Source organism: Puccinia triticina, chromosome 1A (assembly GCF_026914185.1).
Source record: "Puccinia triticina chromosome 1A, complete sequence".
NCBI lineage: Eukaryota > Fungi > Basidiomycota > Pucciniomycetes > Pucciniales > Pucciniaceae > Puccinia > Puccinia triticina.
The window spans coordinates 6,444,980-6,462,310 of NC_070558.1; the positions used below are offsets into that span (position 1 = coordinate 6,444,980).

General features: G+C 47.8%; 2 protein-coding genes across 2 annotated transcripts; one reads left to right on the forward strand and one right to left on the reverse strand.

The window, feature by feature from the left end:
* Positions 1-3,929: 3,929 nt before the first annotated feature.
* On the reverse strand, positions 3,930-5,917 carry PtA15_1A706 (uncharacterized protein; the record flags this gene model as incomplete). The annotated part of the gene is made up of 7 exons (XM_053165762.1): positions 3,930-4,085; positions 4,199-4,312; positions 4,408-4,932; positions 5,007-5,118; positions 5,206-5,613; positions 5,682-5,767; positions 5,837-5,917. 7 exons carry the CDS (start codon positions 5,915-5,917, stop codon positions 3,930-3,932), a joined length of 1,482 nt encoding a protein of 493 aa, XP_053016921.1.
* A 38-nt stretch (positions 5,918-5,955) lies between these two features.
* On the forward strand, positions 5,956-7,927 carry PtA15_1A707 (uncharacterized protein; the record flags this gene model as incomplete). Its single annotated transcript, XM_053165763.1, has 3 exons — positions 5,956-6,075; positions 7,479-7,594; positions 7,663-7,927. 3 exons carry the CDS (start codon positions 5,956-5,958, stop codon positions 7,925-7,927), a joined length of 501 nt encoding a protein of 166 aa, XP_053016922.1.
* Positions 7,928-17,331: the final 9,404 nt, after the last annotated feature.

A 17,331-nucleotide genomic window follows, 5' to 3' on the forward strand; every position in this document is an offset into this window, starting at 1 on the left:
AGATTCTTCAACAACTTCGGTTATTTGGGACCAGGGGCAAAGGTGTCTGGTAATTTGAACTTTCCTTTCTGACAGAATGTTGAAAAGGCTTGATTGTTGCCATTGACATCAACTATTGCCCGCTTTTCAGGCCAATGTAGTGTCTGACAAGAAATACACGCCATATCACAATCTCCCAGTAGGTGCACCAGGAAAAAAAAATAGTCACTTGATGAAAAGTGACATCATGCCTGCTCCAGCGGGCTACCCACCATCTACCCACCATCTACCCATCATCTACCCATCATCTACCCACAATCTACCCACCATCTAACCAGTTTAAGAATTTCCACGGGAGATCCTCAGTTTTTGCTGGGCACCACTGATCACCATTTCTGGTCAGCTGATACTCAGCTTTAGCTCCCAGCTTATGCTCAGCTTTGGTGCCCAGCTCATGCTCAGCTTTGTTGCCCAGATCAGAACCAGTCCTGGCCCAGCTTATTTTCAGCTTTATTCCAGTTGTGGCTCAGCTTAGACTCAGATTAGGACTATCATTGACCCAGCCAATGCTCAGCTTTGTACCAGTATTGGCTCAGCTGATTTTCAGCTTTGGATAAATCTCGGCCCAGCCAATGCTCAGATTCTGAGTCTGACCACTCCTGTAACAGCTTATGCTCATCTGTGGACCAGCCTTGGCTCAGCTGATGCTCAGCTGTGGACCAACCTTGGCTAAGACAATGCTCAGCTGTGGACCAGCCTTGGCTCAGCTGATGCTCAGCTGTGGACCAGCCTTGGCTCAGCTGATCCTCAGCTGTGGACCAGACTTGGCTCAGCTGATGCTCAGCTGTGGACCAGCCTTGGCTCAGCTGATGCTCAGCTGTGGAACAGCCTTGGCTCAAGTGATATTAATCTTTTGAATAGTCTCAAAAAATCTGATACTCAGCTTTGGAACAGCCTTGGCTCAGCCAATGCTCAGCTTTGTACCAGCATTGGCTCAGCCAATGCTCACCTTTTGAAAAATTTTGGCCCAGCTGGTGTTAATCTTTGGCACAGTATTGTCCCAGCTGATCCCAAGCTCTGCACAATCCTTTTCCAAGATGATGCTCAGCTTTGGACCATTGTTGGCTAAGCTGATGCTCAGATTTGGAATATTCTTGGTTCAGCTGACACTTGGATTTGTTTCAGGCTTTGAATATCCAATGCTCAGCTGTGGCCCAGGCTCAGCCAATGCTCAGCTTTGGCCCAGGCTCAGTCAATGGCTACTGCTCAGCTTATGACGAGCATCAGCTGTTCCTGGGAAAAAATTAGGATCAGCTCACTGTGCCACATTGAGTGCTCTGGTGCAGTCCTGCAAGCTCTACAAGTGCCGGTGGAGCAGACTTGGAGCAGTGATGGAGTAGCTCTGAAGCAGAAACCAAAGCTGCATCATGTCACTTGCCATCAAGTGACTATTTTTTTTTCCTGGTGGTGAGCTCCATCAGGCATACATCAAGCAAAAATCAATTGCTCGTTGTTTTCCTCCTCGCGCGAACAGGCAGGACCAATGTAAGACATTTAAAGTGAGGATTTGAGATTGAGGTTGTGGGATAAAGACTAAAATTTAGTTGTTGCTAGGAAGCGGAACAATATTTGGGTATGTTGTGGATGCCTCACATGGCGAGGGGAGTTTATTGTGAGTTGATGCCGCGTCCAATGCCCTATCCCCAGGCTGCATTAGGTAAAATCACTTTTAGTCACTGTGTCTCTGAAAGTCAAAGTCGACGGGGCAAGGGCTTGGCTATATTCCACGTACATAGCCGTGGCTCAATGCAAAAGGAAATTATTCAAAAGACATTTAGGTGAGAATGAGGAGACAAAAGACATTTAGTCACAGTGAGGGGGGTAACCAAAAGTGCAAGTGTATTATCATTTTCCAGATCCGGTGAAACAGAGCCTTGGGCATTGTGGCGCTGGCAGTGGTGTTTGATGAAGAAAGCAATTCTTCAGGTCAGAAATGCAGTTCGAGGTCGTTAAAAAGTAAAATACACGTTCCGTGAATGTCAAGGTAGCTTAAAAAGTAGAATGGAGGGGTCGCAATTGGAGAGGCAGTGCATTTCATGAGGTGGATCTCGCGCCGGAAGAGTTGGAATTAGAGTACAAAAAATATCACTTGCAAAAGTAACAAAGGAAAACAAAGGTAATGAATAGGTCAACGTGGCGGACAGAGCCGGCCAAAAGCTACGATGCTGAGCAAAAATGGAGAACAGACGCCAGCCGGAAGGCTATAAATAGTCAAGCCACTTTGCAGCTGAGATAATTTTTGAATGATGGCAGATCTAGCTTTTGTGCTGCAACAAATTTTGTTGTTTAAGGTTGAGAGAAGAATCCACTGGATAATGCGCAGGAAGGACTTCACAAAAAGAAGCCATTGTGTTATGCACAAGGCCTGAAAAGACCCCTTTAGCAATCATGTAATGTGGAGCAATGGGTAACTAGGGCTTTGTTTGGAGCCGATATAAATATAGGTGATATAATCATTGGGTAATTCAATGAAAACTACAAAATTCAACATAAAGCCTCCAAATATTTTTTCTAGGCAACCTACAATATTGGTCTCTTCAATTATGAAGTCAGATTCAACTGATTCAGCCATATTCAGTACTGTAGTACCATTATATTGCTTTTGACCAAAACAAAGTAATATAATGGTATTATGGTGCTGAAGATGGATGAATCAGTTAAATCTAACTTCATAGTTGATGAGACCAGTACTGTAGGTTTCCTGCAAACAAAATTGGATTCTTTATGTTGAGTTTTGTATTTTTTATTGAATTTACAAATGATTATATCACCTATATTTATATTGGCTCCAAACAGGGCCTAGGGTAGTTATGTTACCCAAATTGTGTGGATGACACAACCTAACATAACTACCCATGATTGCGTAAAGAAGTGAACATGAGTTCATGAGATGATGAAATGGCAAGTTTTTTGGGGCCACCAGGCAAACCTTTCAGACTGCTTTCTCTCCAAATCCTCCTCTCATCACGCATCCACACTGCAGATTGAGGGGAACAAGGGGGATGCGATCACATGCAGTTATTCCAGCCCTGCGCTACGTTCGAAGTGGTCGGACTGCCTGATGATGAGGAATGGACCCTTGTTATTGAAGAGGCGTACATGCAAGGTCCATCTGGAGCAACAGCATCGCTGAATCACGCCTGCCCACGCTCCGCATTCCCCTCAATCTATCCACGGATACCTAGCGCAACCGCCACAGCTGTAAACATGGCCAGATGAAGCCTGCTGCAGAGGACGAGGCAGCCCTGCAAGCTCTGCACCTCTTGTTGCACTGTCCATGTGTGTTGTGCCAGAGGCGGTCCTCTTTCTTGTCTCTGTGTTGCTGTACAAGCGGCAACTCCCTGGCACTGTCCCAGGGCCCAATAAAGGAAACATCCTCAAAGACCCTGCATTCTGAAGAAGGGTCTCATTTCCAAACAGGTCGTCCCTTGGATGCTTTCTTGTGTGTTGTGGAAAAGTGCACCTCTGGGGGTCTCCTGAGTTTGGTGTGCATACTTTTTCTCTTGGAGATACAGAGACTGGCCCTCCGGTTGATCGAAAGAGCACATGTGTTGGGGGTCACAAGGTACAAGTTTGGACGGTTGGCAAGGGTCTCTGTTGGTTGGATCAGGAAGGTGAGAGGAATATGAGATGCCATTGCATTTTTTCGCTGCCCAGTGCTGGGAACACAGCTGTAAACCATAAGAAACATGATGATGAATTGTTTTAGCATCAGGGCGGACTTCTCCTTCCGAGGGTCCCAGCGAAACGGCGTCTTCCCTTGGAGCTCGCGGGGACATGGCGGAGTTGGCATATTATTCAAGCTAGGGCAGGATGACAAAACAGCACAGAGTACACTCGATGAAAGAAGAAAGAAGAAAAAAACAGAGTTGGACACAGAAAGAAGATGGTCAATAACCCAACTCGAGCCTGCGATTGGCGGCGGTGTCTTCTCTGGCTTTGTACTTCCACGCGGGGACATACTTCCAGCAGGCCTGGTCGTCATGGCACGCTGCGCCCTCGCCGATGCAGTCCAAGAGGAGGTTCTCGTATTCGAACTCCTTCGGCTACGGAAAGAAAAGCAAAAGGTGCAGAAGGGGGGGGGGGGGGGGGGGGGGGGGGGGGGGGGGAGGAGGGAGATGAATACGAGGAGATGAGGGGTGTGGGATGGCGCGCTTACGGGCGGCATCGCATGGACTTCCTTCGACTCCGTGTGCTCGTCGTCCATCGGATGGAGCGCAAACGGCCTGCGCCCGGACCATCGCGCGGCGACCGCTCGGGCCTGATGCTCGGCCTGCACAGCAGCGCCGCCATGTGTGTGGCGCCAGCCGAAACAAAAAGCGCAGCGGTGAGAGGCCCGATGGTCAGGGTTGGAGGAGGGGTGCTTACGACAGGGAAGGGGACGGCTTGGTGGACGAGGACGAGGAAGGCGAGCGAGGGGTCGGGGTAGAAGAACAGCTGGGTGCGGTCGAGATGGTGGACGCGGAGGCCGGGCTTCGAAAGCGTTGGGGGTCCGGAGGGAGCGGGGTCGGGGGGAAGAAGGGTGGGGGGCAGTGGCGGGGGAAGGGTGAGTGGATGGGCGGCCCAGGGCGGGTCGTGGGGGCGACAGAAGGGGAAGTCGTAGAGATAGCCGGTGGCGAAGCAGAGCAGGTCCACGTCCTCGAGCGGCCGGCCGTCGACCAGCCAGAGCTTCCCGCCTTCGATCCGCGCGACCCGCGGCACGCGGGTGATCTGCCTCGTCCATGACGGCGCCGCCGGGTCGCCGAAGTCCCAGCCCATCTTCGCCGGGTGCGAGGCCACCGAGTACAGCTTCTTCCCACCCGTCTCGCCCCGGCCTTGCTCCTGCTCTCGGCGCATGGCTAGCTCCCGCAGAATGTCGTAGCCTGATGGCCCGATGCCGATCACTGCTACCGTCTGCCCCCAGAAAGTCAGCCCCCCCCCTGTTCTTCCTGGATTGAATGGGTGTGCTGAGTGGCAAAAACGCTTACTTTGTGTTGGAAAACAGCGTCCGAGGGGCTAGTGTACGCACAGGCATGGATGATTTCTTTGGGCCAAGTCGACAGCGACGGTATGAAGGGCACATAAGGCACGTTGTAATGTCTGAAGACGCCTTTGAGAAAGAGAGGGGGGTAGATATTGTCAGTCAGTGGCCCTAGCATGCCTGTTGAAGCAAACGGGGAAGCTGACCCAGATGCGACGAGAACGAAGTCGCAGTAGACGATGGTGGTTTCTCGAGGACGATTTGGGGCGGGGGTGGGCTTGGATCGAGGATGGACCTCGACGATCCAGCGGCGGTTGCAGTTCGGGGGTGGGTGGTGATGAGCGACCCTTTGGACGAGGGAATTGAAGCGGATGAGGGGCTCTAGCCCGCGGGCAGCTTCGAGCAGGTAGGTGGAGACCTCGTGGCCGGGCGGGAAACTGCTCGCCGGGTGCTCGGTGACGAAGGGCTGGCCGTGGAAGGCCATGAGCTGCTTGGGCACATTGGTGTGCAGGCCGGCGTAGACCGGCGAGGCGTCTATTGGCGGCGGCTCAACGGACGGCACGCCCGCCCAGTCGAAGCCGACCCGGCCGTCGCCCTTCGTGCTCTCCGGGTTCCTGCCGACGCGCAAGCACACCCTGTGAGCCCGTGAGCGGCACCATGCGGGTGGGTGGGGCGGACTGACCAGACTCCAGCGGGCCCGCTCCTGGCTTCAAAGCACACCACCTTGAGCTCCGTCGTCGTGGTGAGCTGCTTGAGGGCAGCAAGACCCTGGATGAAGAGGCAGGTCTCTGAGCTCGCCTGAGTCGTATGCTTCAGAAGATCGCACTTCGTACTTACGCTGGCGCCTGCTCCAATGACCACTACGTCCGTCTCCTCTTCCATCCTCGTTCGTTTCCGAGTCCGTTGGTTTCCCATCATGATGTCTCCCTGGGACAGCCTCGGAGCAATCCGCGCGGATGGTTCGATCTGCGGATATCCGGCGGGAGCCCTCCGCGGACAGGCCTCGGCTTGATTCTCCGGATCTGCGGCTCATCCCATCTTCCTGTGGTCTTGTGGCTCCAGCTGCTGGCAGGCTGGTGGGTGTTTGCAGAGTACATATGGAGTATGGACAACCAAGTGGCTGCTTGGACTGCCAGAGTGCTGCTGCAGAAACATGTGGATCATGAATAAGGTTGCGATCCGGCCCTCCGGGTTCGGGTATGGCTCTCCCGAGATCCGAGCCCGGTGTATCCGGCTCCGACGCCGGGTATCCGTCGGGTCTTCATCTTTTTTTTGGAAATCTGCACTCCTGAGCCTCGAAGTGATCTTTTGCAGTGCACGTGGGATCCCTAATTGCCAGCCAGCTACCTGCTTGCATCTGGCCGCGAAGATGCCTACGAAACGCTCCGTTGAAGAAGTAGAATCCAGCTCCGACTCCGATATTGAACAATTAACGCCTTCCGCCAAGAGCCAAGAAAGCAGCAAGAAAAGCTGGGTCTGGCAATATTTCAAGACGACAACCATCCAGGGTGTTTCTCACAATGTTTGCCAGGCAAACAAGACTCCTGGAGGCGATAATAAGTGCCTGGCAAAACTTGCGGTTGACAAAAAAGGATCCACTAAAAGTATGTCCAATCACTTGGAGCGCTGTCATGGAATAACCAAAGGAGGAAAGTCAAATACGGGTGCAATCACTAAGTTCTTACAGAAGGGAATATTACCAAAAAAACTCAACAGCAACACCTTGACCTCTGCGATTGCTTGTTTTTTTATCAATTGTAATATCCCTTTCCACAACATATTTTTGAGAACTACTTTGACTGATCAACCCAGACACAATGCGACTTATCTGTGGAAAAGATACTCTTGCGGAATTCATACGCAAATCTTTCCAGCAAGAACAACAAGTTATCCGACATCAGTTCCACGGACTAGAGTCTAGAATCAGTTTGACATGCAACACTTGGACGTCTCCTAGCAATATATCTATACTCGGCGTTACTGCACACTGGATTGCAAAAGACTTTTCTCTCAAGTCAATGATCTTGGCGGCAATACCAATTGAAGGAAGCCATGCTGGAGATAATCTGGGAAGTCACCTAGCCAACATACTCACAACTTTTGGCATTTCCAATAAGATCTTCTGTATCACGGCCAATAACGCATCTAACAATGGGACTATGGGGACCCATTTGGACGGTGCAATCCCTTTCAACTCAAAGGAATGTTTGCTTGGTTGCATGGCCCATGTCATTAATCTTGCTGCTCAAGCTGGAATAAAAGCATTCACCAAGCCGTCACCAGCGTCGGAAACACCTGCAAGTCTCTTGGGTATTCTAAACGACCAGCCATCTACAGTTGAAGTGTCCTCTATTGTCTCGCACCTCAGTGGCTTCGCAACATTCCTGAAGCGCTCGCCACAAAAATCAGCAGCCTTTGACGGAATAGTCAAAGGTATCATTGGAAAACGAAGTGCGACCTTCTGAAGCATAAAACTCAGGCGAGCTCAGAGACCTGCCTCTTCATCCAGAGTCTTGCTGCCCTCAAGCAGCTCACGACGACGACGGAGCTCAAGGTGGTGTGCTTTGAAGCCAGGAGCGGGCCCGCTGGAGTCTGGTCAGTCCGCCCCACCCACCCGCATGGTGCCGCTCAAGGGCTCACGGGGTCTGCTTGCGCGTTGGCAGGAACCTGGAGAGCACGAAGGGCGATGGCCGGGTCGGCTTCGACCGGGCGGGCGTGCCGTCTGTCGAGCCGCCGCCGATAGACGCCTCGCCGGTCTACGCCGGCCTGCACACCAATGTGCCCAAGCAGCTCATGGCCTTCCACGGCCAGCCCTTCGTCACCAAGCACCCAGCAAGAAGCTTCCCGCCTGGCCACAAGGTCTCCACCTACCTGCTCGAAGCTGCCCGCGGGCTAGAGCCCCTCATCCGCTTCAATTCCCTCGTCTAAAGGGTTGCTCATCACCACCCACCCCCAAACTGCAAGCGCCGCTGGATTGTCGAGGTCCATCCTTGCTCCTCATCAACCCCCGCCCCAACAAGATGGAATTCAACGTTTGCTATGCTTCAAAGGGCATTAAAACTTTGTGCTTGCATAGCGATTTTCTGTGAAACGAACGATTTGAATGAGAAATACGGGCTCTCTCCGGATGAATGGGTGAAAGTTGAACAGATCTGTAAATTCTTGGAACCTCTTAACGAAGCGACTGAAACAGTTTCACCCGATAAAACTACCACTCTAGTCTTTGGTGCACCGGTATACATCTGCTTGATACAAAGGCTCAATGATGTGCGTCTTTTCAACCACTTGCTCCCCCTACATCATTGTTTTTCTATACTAAATCTTTTTTTGGTATCATGGTGAAACAGGATTTTACAAAGTATGGAGAGCGCAAACTCATCCCCGCTGCCAAAGCAATGCTCAACAAGCTGATAGGTTACTTCGACGCTTCTATAAAAAAACCAGTGTACCTTTCTTCAATGTTGCTCGATCCTTGCATCAAAACCAACGCACTCACCTCTGAAGCCCTTGCGCTGATGAAGCTGAGCAAGGAATCAATTCTTTGGCAGTTCAAGGAACAAGCCGAGCAATTCGTTCTTAATCATTACAATAAGAATAATGACAACGTTCAAGAGAAGGAAGCTGTTACTAGAAACACCTTGACAGCAAGTATCTTCAAAAAAAAGAAACGGCAGATCAGCTCACTCAATGAAGAGATTGACTTCTATCTCAACTTGGAATGCGAGGACAAATCATGTGATCCCCTCAAATATTGGAAAGCCAATCACAAACAGTTTCCAAGCCTTGCAAACATGCCAAAGACCTACCTCTTGGTACCCGCTTTGAGTGCTCCCACCGAGCAAGCCTTCTCTTCAGGTCGCCACATTCAAGACTATACAAGGAATCGACTCAATGCCACCACCCTCGAGGCATTAATCTGCTTGAAAAGCTGGCTCCTTCATGATGTTATTGATATCTATGACATCAAACTTTCCTCAGAATAACCCAGCCCTTTTTTCTTTGTATGCTGCACCATGATATCTACTTGAAATGCAAAAAAAAGCCATTTTTCTCTTTTTTTTCTCTATCTTGTCCCCCTGGCTTTATACCCAGGTATCCGGTCGGATACCGGGTTTCTGAAAGTGCATCCACGACCCGACACGACCCGGTATCCGGTTGGGTACCACCGGATCATCAGGGTCCGGATTGCAACCTTAATCATGAAGCATTCCAGGACCCGAAACCCCTGATAAATGACCGTAACCTAAAATCCAGAATTTTGATGAAATTCATACATTTTTTGACCTCATTCATACACGTTTTGTGCTTACGCCTTGAGGATTTCCCAAATTTTCATACATTTTCCATGCCTACCATTCCTGCCGAGGGGGGGGAGGGGTACAAAAAAAAACCTGGGTGTGCTGCCAAGGTGGGGCACTGGGGTACCAAAAATAAGCCAAGCTGTGCTGCTGAGGGTGGGAGGGCTACGGGTTTTTCTGGTGCACTTGCAGGAATTTCATACATCTTGGTTACTACCCTCTTGTACCCAGGAAAAATTTCATACACTTGAAGTGCTTACCATTGAGGCCTAAAAAGCCCATTGATACCATTTTTGTGCCTACTATTTTGGGTTTTTGCCACAAAATTCATACCTTTTTGCTATGGTCATTTACAGGGGGTTTCCTGAGGTTTCCTGGGTCCTACACTAAAGAAGGCACCAAGTACCCGTTGGCGGGTACTTGGCACCCGCCGGCGGGTACTCGCCAGCATTTGGCGAGTACCCGTTGGCGGGTGCAGGCCGCGGGTGCGGGTGTCCAGATTTGGGGGTGAAAAACAGGCGGGTACCCGCGCCAAGTACCCGCCAGAATACAGTTGTACTGGCGGATTGCACGTAATCTACCAGTAAAACAGTCAACTGCGGTTCTGCGAGTTAAGTTCACACCCGCGTGAGGCCACATGCTGCCAGGGCGATCTCAACTCCAACCGGACCCAAACAATATCCATTGGCCGGCTCAATGGCACATAACCAGAAAAGCAGGAAGCGCCGTCAAGCACCTGGATCCCCTAGCTCCTCCATCCCCAGTAGTACCCCAGCCAAATCAACCCGACATCCTTGACGGAGAATAGTGAATGTCATTGATGACTCCGATGTAAAAGAACCCGAGAATCAAGAAAGCTGTTGGAATTTTGAATCCTTGCTTCGCGCTCTTCTGACTCATCTCCGCTCCGCGCTCCGCAAACTGCGCTCCCTCACAATTCTTCTCCCCGATCACCGTCTCTCGTTCCCCTGCTCCTAATATTCTTATCTACATTCTCCTAGTTTCACCTCACCAAACCGTCAACTGAAACAACTCCTCACTCTCTGTCTGCTTCTGCTCCTCCAACCTCGAACCACAAGTCAACCGATATGATTCTCTGAACAAGTATCTCAAAACCACAACTCGGCCATCTCGACCGAGCCTATAAATTCGGGATCTATACTCACCTCATTCCTCCAGCAGCAACCTCATCGATCTCAACGACCGATCTTCTCCATCTTCCTGCTCAACTCACCGCTCCGACCTCAACCATCATTCCTCTCCTCAACATTCACCTCCAACTGCGCCTTTTCCCTTCCCTGTTTCTTTATTTTCTATTGCTCTTCTCTCTCATCATCCAATCTAATCAACAGCGACTATACTTCGACTATCCCTCGACAACTTCACCGCTCATCCTAGTCCCTCCTATTCGCTCTCTCGACTTCATCAATTGGTTGCTTCCAATTTGGTGAGAAAAAGCTAACCAACTCATCCTCACCGCCTCGATCAACTCTCACAGTGCTCATATTAATCCTGTTCTTTTTCTTGTCTTTCCGCGTAGTGTTTATTACACATCCTTGTTTGATCTTATATACTTTAGCCTGTCTGTTCTTTCTCCACCCAAATCCTACAACTATCGTGGTATGCTTATTTTCCTCAAACCTGAATTGTTTCCTTAAGTATTGTTCATCTTCTGACCTTAATTGTTTTAGTTCTGGTTCTAGTGTCAATTATAAAAACTGTTTTTTCTCAAAAGCACTCAAACTCCTAGGTCCCAGGAGCTGACCAATGAGCAAGAGCTTCGTAAGTGACTCAGCTATTAATTTCACAATTGATCTAAAATGTCATGCCAACCATCCTGTTTTTATTTCCTGTAGGAAAGGCAATCCAGGTGCACAAAAATCAGCTCAGCGCTTGCTATGCCGCCTATCACCCTCCAAAACTCTCCAATCAGTTGGATAAACACGGCCGCAAGATGATAGCTTACTTGTGTTGAACGTGAGTAATTTTCTTGTTTATGTAGTTTCCTTCCGGTCCTTGCTGGATTGCCTGACTTTCCCCTTTTTTATTTCAGATGTGGCAGTAGTATCAACCGACCAACATACAACACTTCCCCTAGCAATCTCTCCAAGCACGTGGCTAGTTGCACTAAGAAAACCCACGACTCCAAAGCTCAAACATTAACATCTATGGGGATATCTGGCAGTAATAATGTTGATGCTTGGGATGTGAGTGCCTTATCTTTGATTCCCAAGAGAAATCTAGGACTGACCTCTAGACTGTACCAGGTACCTCAGCTGTGTGCAGTTTGGTGTGCTGAAGGTGCCCGACCTTTCTCAGCTCTTGGGGAGCAGGCGCACCGAGGCATCTTGCACCCAACTTTTGTGCAAAATTTACCCAGCAAAAAGGCTGTATCAAACAACATTGCCCACTTATATACGGCCGTGCAGGACTCCATTATTCAATCCCTTAAGGTTTGATTTCCCTCTTTTTCAATTAATGAAAAATCAGCTGATTTGTCTTTCTAGGCTCACACTGGGGCAATGTACTTGGGTCTTGACACTTGGCAGTCCCCGAATGGATTTGACGTATTGGGGACGGTGATATACCGCATGGTAGAAGATGAAGCGATTGGATTCCACTTGGAGGCCATGCCACTTGATTTTGTCAGGTTAAAACAAAGCCATACGGGTGTTTATCTGGCCGAAACGGTCCAGCTAATTGTTGATAAGTTTGGCTTGAGGGACAAAGCAAGCACCTTTTCTGAGTTTTCCCGTGCAATATTTCTCCATTTTGCTAATTCCTCACTATCTTATCCCATAATTCCTCACTATCTTATCCCATAGATATGCGGTATTGTTACTGACAACGCATCAAACAACCAAACAATGATTGAGGAGACTGCAAGATTCAGATGGCCTCGCTTCAAGGGTGAACCACAATGGATCCAATGCTTCGCACACATTCTCAATTTAATCGTTCAGGTGATATTGCGGCCATTTGGAAGCCAAAAGAAAAAACGTATTAGCTCAGCTCACAAAGATGAAGACAATTCTGGCAACAATCTTTTGGATCCAGACAACCCGGAGGATCCAGATGACCAGATTCAGCTGTATGTTTCTTTTTTCCTGTCTTGTCGCCTCCCTCAATTGGTTGATCACTGAAGATTATCTAAATTTACCCAGTATGGTCAAAGACACAGGCAATACTGAAGACGAAGAGGAGGCTGAAGAAACAGATCTTCTGGCAGCCAAGGTCATTGACAATGAAGAGATTGAACTCGAAAGCAATGATGTTAATGAGTTAAGTGACGAGGATGATGATGATCGATATACATCTGATGCTTGCAAACAGACACTGGCTAGGGTAAGCCGAGCTCATCACCCTTGGTATCAACAATCATGTCATATTTACTGAATTCATTTCCATACTGAAAATAGTTCCAAGCAATCTCCCGCAAGCTTAATAAGTTGCCGAACTCAAAGGCACTGTTTGTTGAGCTATGCAGGGATCACAATTGTGGAACACCACACAATATCAAACGAGATGTCAGAACCAGATGGAACTCGACTTTGGCCCAGTTGGCCAGTATCTTGAGATGCTCGGCAGCAGTGTGAGTCCATTCTCTTACTAAAACCATTAGTCAGGAATACAACTGATATATTCTTTCTATTGCAGTCTTGAGTGGCAAACCGATCAACGACACGGCCTCTCCTGAGAACATCAGATCAACCAGGACGATCTTGACTTGGCAAGCGACCTTGTTGAAGTTCTTCAACCCTTCTCTGAAATGACGCTACAAGTCTCGATTCCCGGTGGTGCTCGAATAGCAGACATAGTTGTGTTTATCAACCAGATCACAAGCCACCTTTCAACAGCCATTTCCAAAAAGAAAGCGCAGTATCCCCCGGCTTTGAGAAATGCCTGTCGTGCAGGACTCCAGCTCACAAACAAGTACTATACTCTTACGGACTGCTCACCATTGTACCGAGTTGCCATGTGTGAGTTCTAACTTCTTGTCTCTAATCCCTTTTATTTCATACATACTCAGCTGACTGACAAGATTTGAATTATTCAGTTCTTCATCCATCCTTCAAGGATGAGTATTTCAAACTCGCTAACTGGCAACCTGAATGGATTCAAGAAGCAATCAGACTCACCCGCGAGATGTGGGAAAGCAAGTACAAACCTCCACCTCACCCAACCACCACCCAGCGACCAAATACTGGCCCAAAAGTGAGCAAATGTCTGACAAGGATTGCCGCATCCATCATCATCCATACTAATCTGCTACACAAAAGCCTCAGGCAGGTATCCTGGCAGGTTTAATGGGTGCTTCAGAGGCACGCGGAGCAAGTACCACCACAGATCCACTGACCATGTGGCTTTTGGGAGGATTGGTGCTGAACAAAGATGTGCAGCCGGTCGACCCCCTCAAATGGTGGATGCAGCAACGACGTGCTGGCAATTCTCATGGGGGCCTTCTCCAGATGGCATTATATGTGCTAAGTTGTCCGGGTGGGCACTCTTAACACTACCAAGATGGATGAATTTGCGATGGCGTATATTGATCAATATAGCGTATATTGATCAATTTATATTGATCAATTTTTTTTTTATTCCTGTTGATACCTTTGTCTGTGTTCCATGTCTCCTTAAGACTCTTCCCCCCTGTGTTAGCTTCAAGCCGCAGGAATCTTTTTTTTTTTTTTTTTTTTGATAAAATTCATGAATTTCTACATACACCATTCAATTCTTCCTGAAAATGCAAGTTTTAGGATTGATCCAGGGTAGCTGAGGGGTCTTGATTTTTTTTTCTTTTTTTTAAATCAAAAATTGATGTTATCAGAAGTCTCCAAATCTACTTTTTTTCAAAAAAGGAAAAACATTGACCCCTGACCTCTCTCATGATACCATCCTGCACTCATTCTTCACTTGGTTGGTTGAACTTCCTGAAGATATTGCATATCATATTGGGAGTACTACATGCATAGAAGGCCTTTTTGAAATTAGTTTACCATGGTTTAGCATATTTTTGTCAGGTTCTTTTTTTATCTACTTTTGTTATCAACCACAGATTGATGAGGAATATTTCCTCAATAATTTCATTGGGAAATTTTTCTGCATATAAAACCCAGAGGTATTAAATTTGGGGTCACATCCCTTATGCAGCAGCTATAATCTGATCAGTTGCCAAGTAGCACTACTTTGGTTGTTTCTTGGTGTTTCTGCAACTATATCTCATCCCAGCCTGGAAATTCTTCAAGAATATTGGTACCAAAATGTTTACAAGCACACAAATTTTCATAATGTACCTTTTCTGACCACAAAATCCCCAAATGTAGCAGCTACAGTCTGATCAGTTTCCAAATATCACTACTTTGGCAGTTTCTGGGTGTTTCTGCCACTATATCTCATCCCAGCGTGGGTATTCTTCTGCCATATGGTTACCAAAATGTTGACAAGCCCCCAAAGTTTCATTATGTACCTTTGCTGACCACAAAACCCCCAAATGTAGCAGCTAAACTTTGATCAGTTTCCAAATATCACTACTTTGGCAGTTTCTGGGTGTTTCTGCCACTATATCTCATCCCAGCATGGGAATTCTTCTGCCATATGGTTACCAAAATATTGAGAAGCCCTCAAGGTTCCATTATGTTCCTTTACTGACCACAAAACCCCCACATGTAGCAGGTACAGTCTGATCGTTTTCCTAATATCACTACTTTAGTAGTTTCTGGTTGTTTCTGTCACTATATCTCATCCCAGCGTGGGGAATCTTCTGCCAGAGTGTTACCAACATGTTCACAAGCGGAGAAATTTCCATTATGTACCTTTACTGACCACAAAACCCCCAAATGTAGCAGCTACAGTCTGATCAGTTTCCAAATATCACTACTTTGGTAGTTTATGGGTGTTTCTGCCACTGTATCTCATCCCAGCGTGGGAATTCTTCTGGCATATGGTTACCAAAATGTTTAAAAGCGTCCAAAAATTCATTATGTACCTTTGTTCACCACAAAACCCCCAAATGTAGCAGCTACAGTCTGATAAGTTTCCAAATATCACTACTTTGGCACTTTCTGGGTGTTTCTGCCACTATATCTCATCCCACCGTGGGTGTTCTTCTGCCATATGGTTGCCAAAATGGTGAACAAAGGTACATAATGAAACTTTGGCCGCTTGTCAACATTTTGGTAACCATATGGCAGAAGAATACCCACGCTGGGATGAGATATAGTGGCAGAAACACCCAGAAACTGCCAAAGTAGTGATATTTGGAAACTGATCAGACTGTAGCTGCTACATTGGGGGTTTTGTGGTCAGCAAAGGTACAGAATAAACCTTTGGACGCTTGTAAACATTTTGGTAACCATATGGCAGAAGGATACCCACGCTGGGATGAGAAATAGTGGCAGAAACACTCAGCAACTGCCAAAGTAGTGATATTTGGAAACTGATCAGACTGTAGTTGCCACATTTGGGGGTTTTGTGGTGAACAAAGGTATGTAATAAAATCTTGGAGGCTTGTAAACATTTTGGTAACCATATGGCAGAAGGATACCCACGCTGGGATGAGATATAGTGGCAGAAACACCCAGAAACTGCCAAAGTAGTGATATTTGGAAACTGATCAGACCGTAGTTGCTACATTTGGGGGTTTTGTGGTGAAAAAAGGTATGTCATAAATTCTTGGACGCTTGTAAACATTTTGGTAACCATATGGCAGAAGGATACGCACGCTGGGATGAGATATAGTGGCAGAAATACCCAGAAACTGCCAAAGTAGTGATATTTGGAAACTGATCAGACTGTAGCTGCTACATTTTGGGGTGTTGTGGTCAGCAAAGGTACATAATGATACTTTGGGGGCTTCTGAACATTTTGGTAACCATTTGGCAGAAGAATACCCATGGTGGGATGAGATATAGTGGCAGAAACACTCAGCAACTGCCAAAGTAGTGATATTTGGAAACTGATCAGACTGTAGTTGCTACATTCGGGGGTTTTGTGGTGAACAAAGGTATGTAATAAAATCTTGGACGCTTATAAACATTTTGGTAACCACATGGCAGAATGATACCCACGCTGGGATGAGATATAGTGGCAGAAACACCCAGAAACTGCCAAAGTAGTGATATTTGGAAACCGATCAGACTGTAGCTGCTACATTTGGGGGTTTTGTGGTCAGCAAAGGTACATTTTGAAACTTTGGGGGCTTGTAAACATTTCGGTAACCATATGGCAGAAGAATACCCACACGGATGTTTGGAAACCGATCAGACTGTAGCTGCTACATTTGGGGGTTTTGTGGTCAGCAAAGGTACATTTTGAAACTCTGGGGGCTTGTCAACATTTTGGTAACCATATGGCAGAAGAATACCCACACGCAACACTGGGCCGGCACGATTCAATACGATATTGGCCCTATTTTCGTATTGAATCGTTCCCCGGTACCCAGATGGACCGTTACCGCCATCAGTAACGATGTTTTCTGTGGCTTGTCTCTATTGAATCGTGTTTTTTTTTTTTTGGTGTGAGATTTGGCTATCGCAACGCCTCATAACGCGTCGTAACGCATAGTAACGCCGTGTAACAAGTTTTACCCCTGTACCCCTGTGCTTGACCCCTGATTTTTTGCGCTGTCAGGGGCTAGTGGCTTCTGAAAATCTCTCCAGTATTGTTCAAGTCATTCACTAAATCAACGTCCCTCTCTGCTCGTCATTGCTGCTCTTTTTCATCTTGAAACAATCAAAAACAATCATGCCACCAAAAAGTCAAGCTCCCCAAGGTACCGAAGACATCAATGCTGGCGGATACGCGACCGACCAGTCTCAGCTCCGCCGTTCAGCCAGAGCTTCATCGGCGGCTTTGGAAACGGGTATGGTTGCAACGCCTTCGGACTCTCGGGTCAGATTAACCAAACCGGGCCAGGCGCCGGCGGCCGCTTCTTTGGAATCTGGCTCATCAAAGGCACCAAGAGCCAAGCCAAAGAAGAAAAGGATTATTGAACAAGAGTCATTGGAGCCCGAGGCGACCCCTGCTATTGTTGTA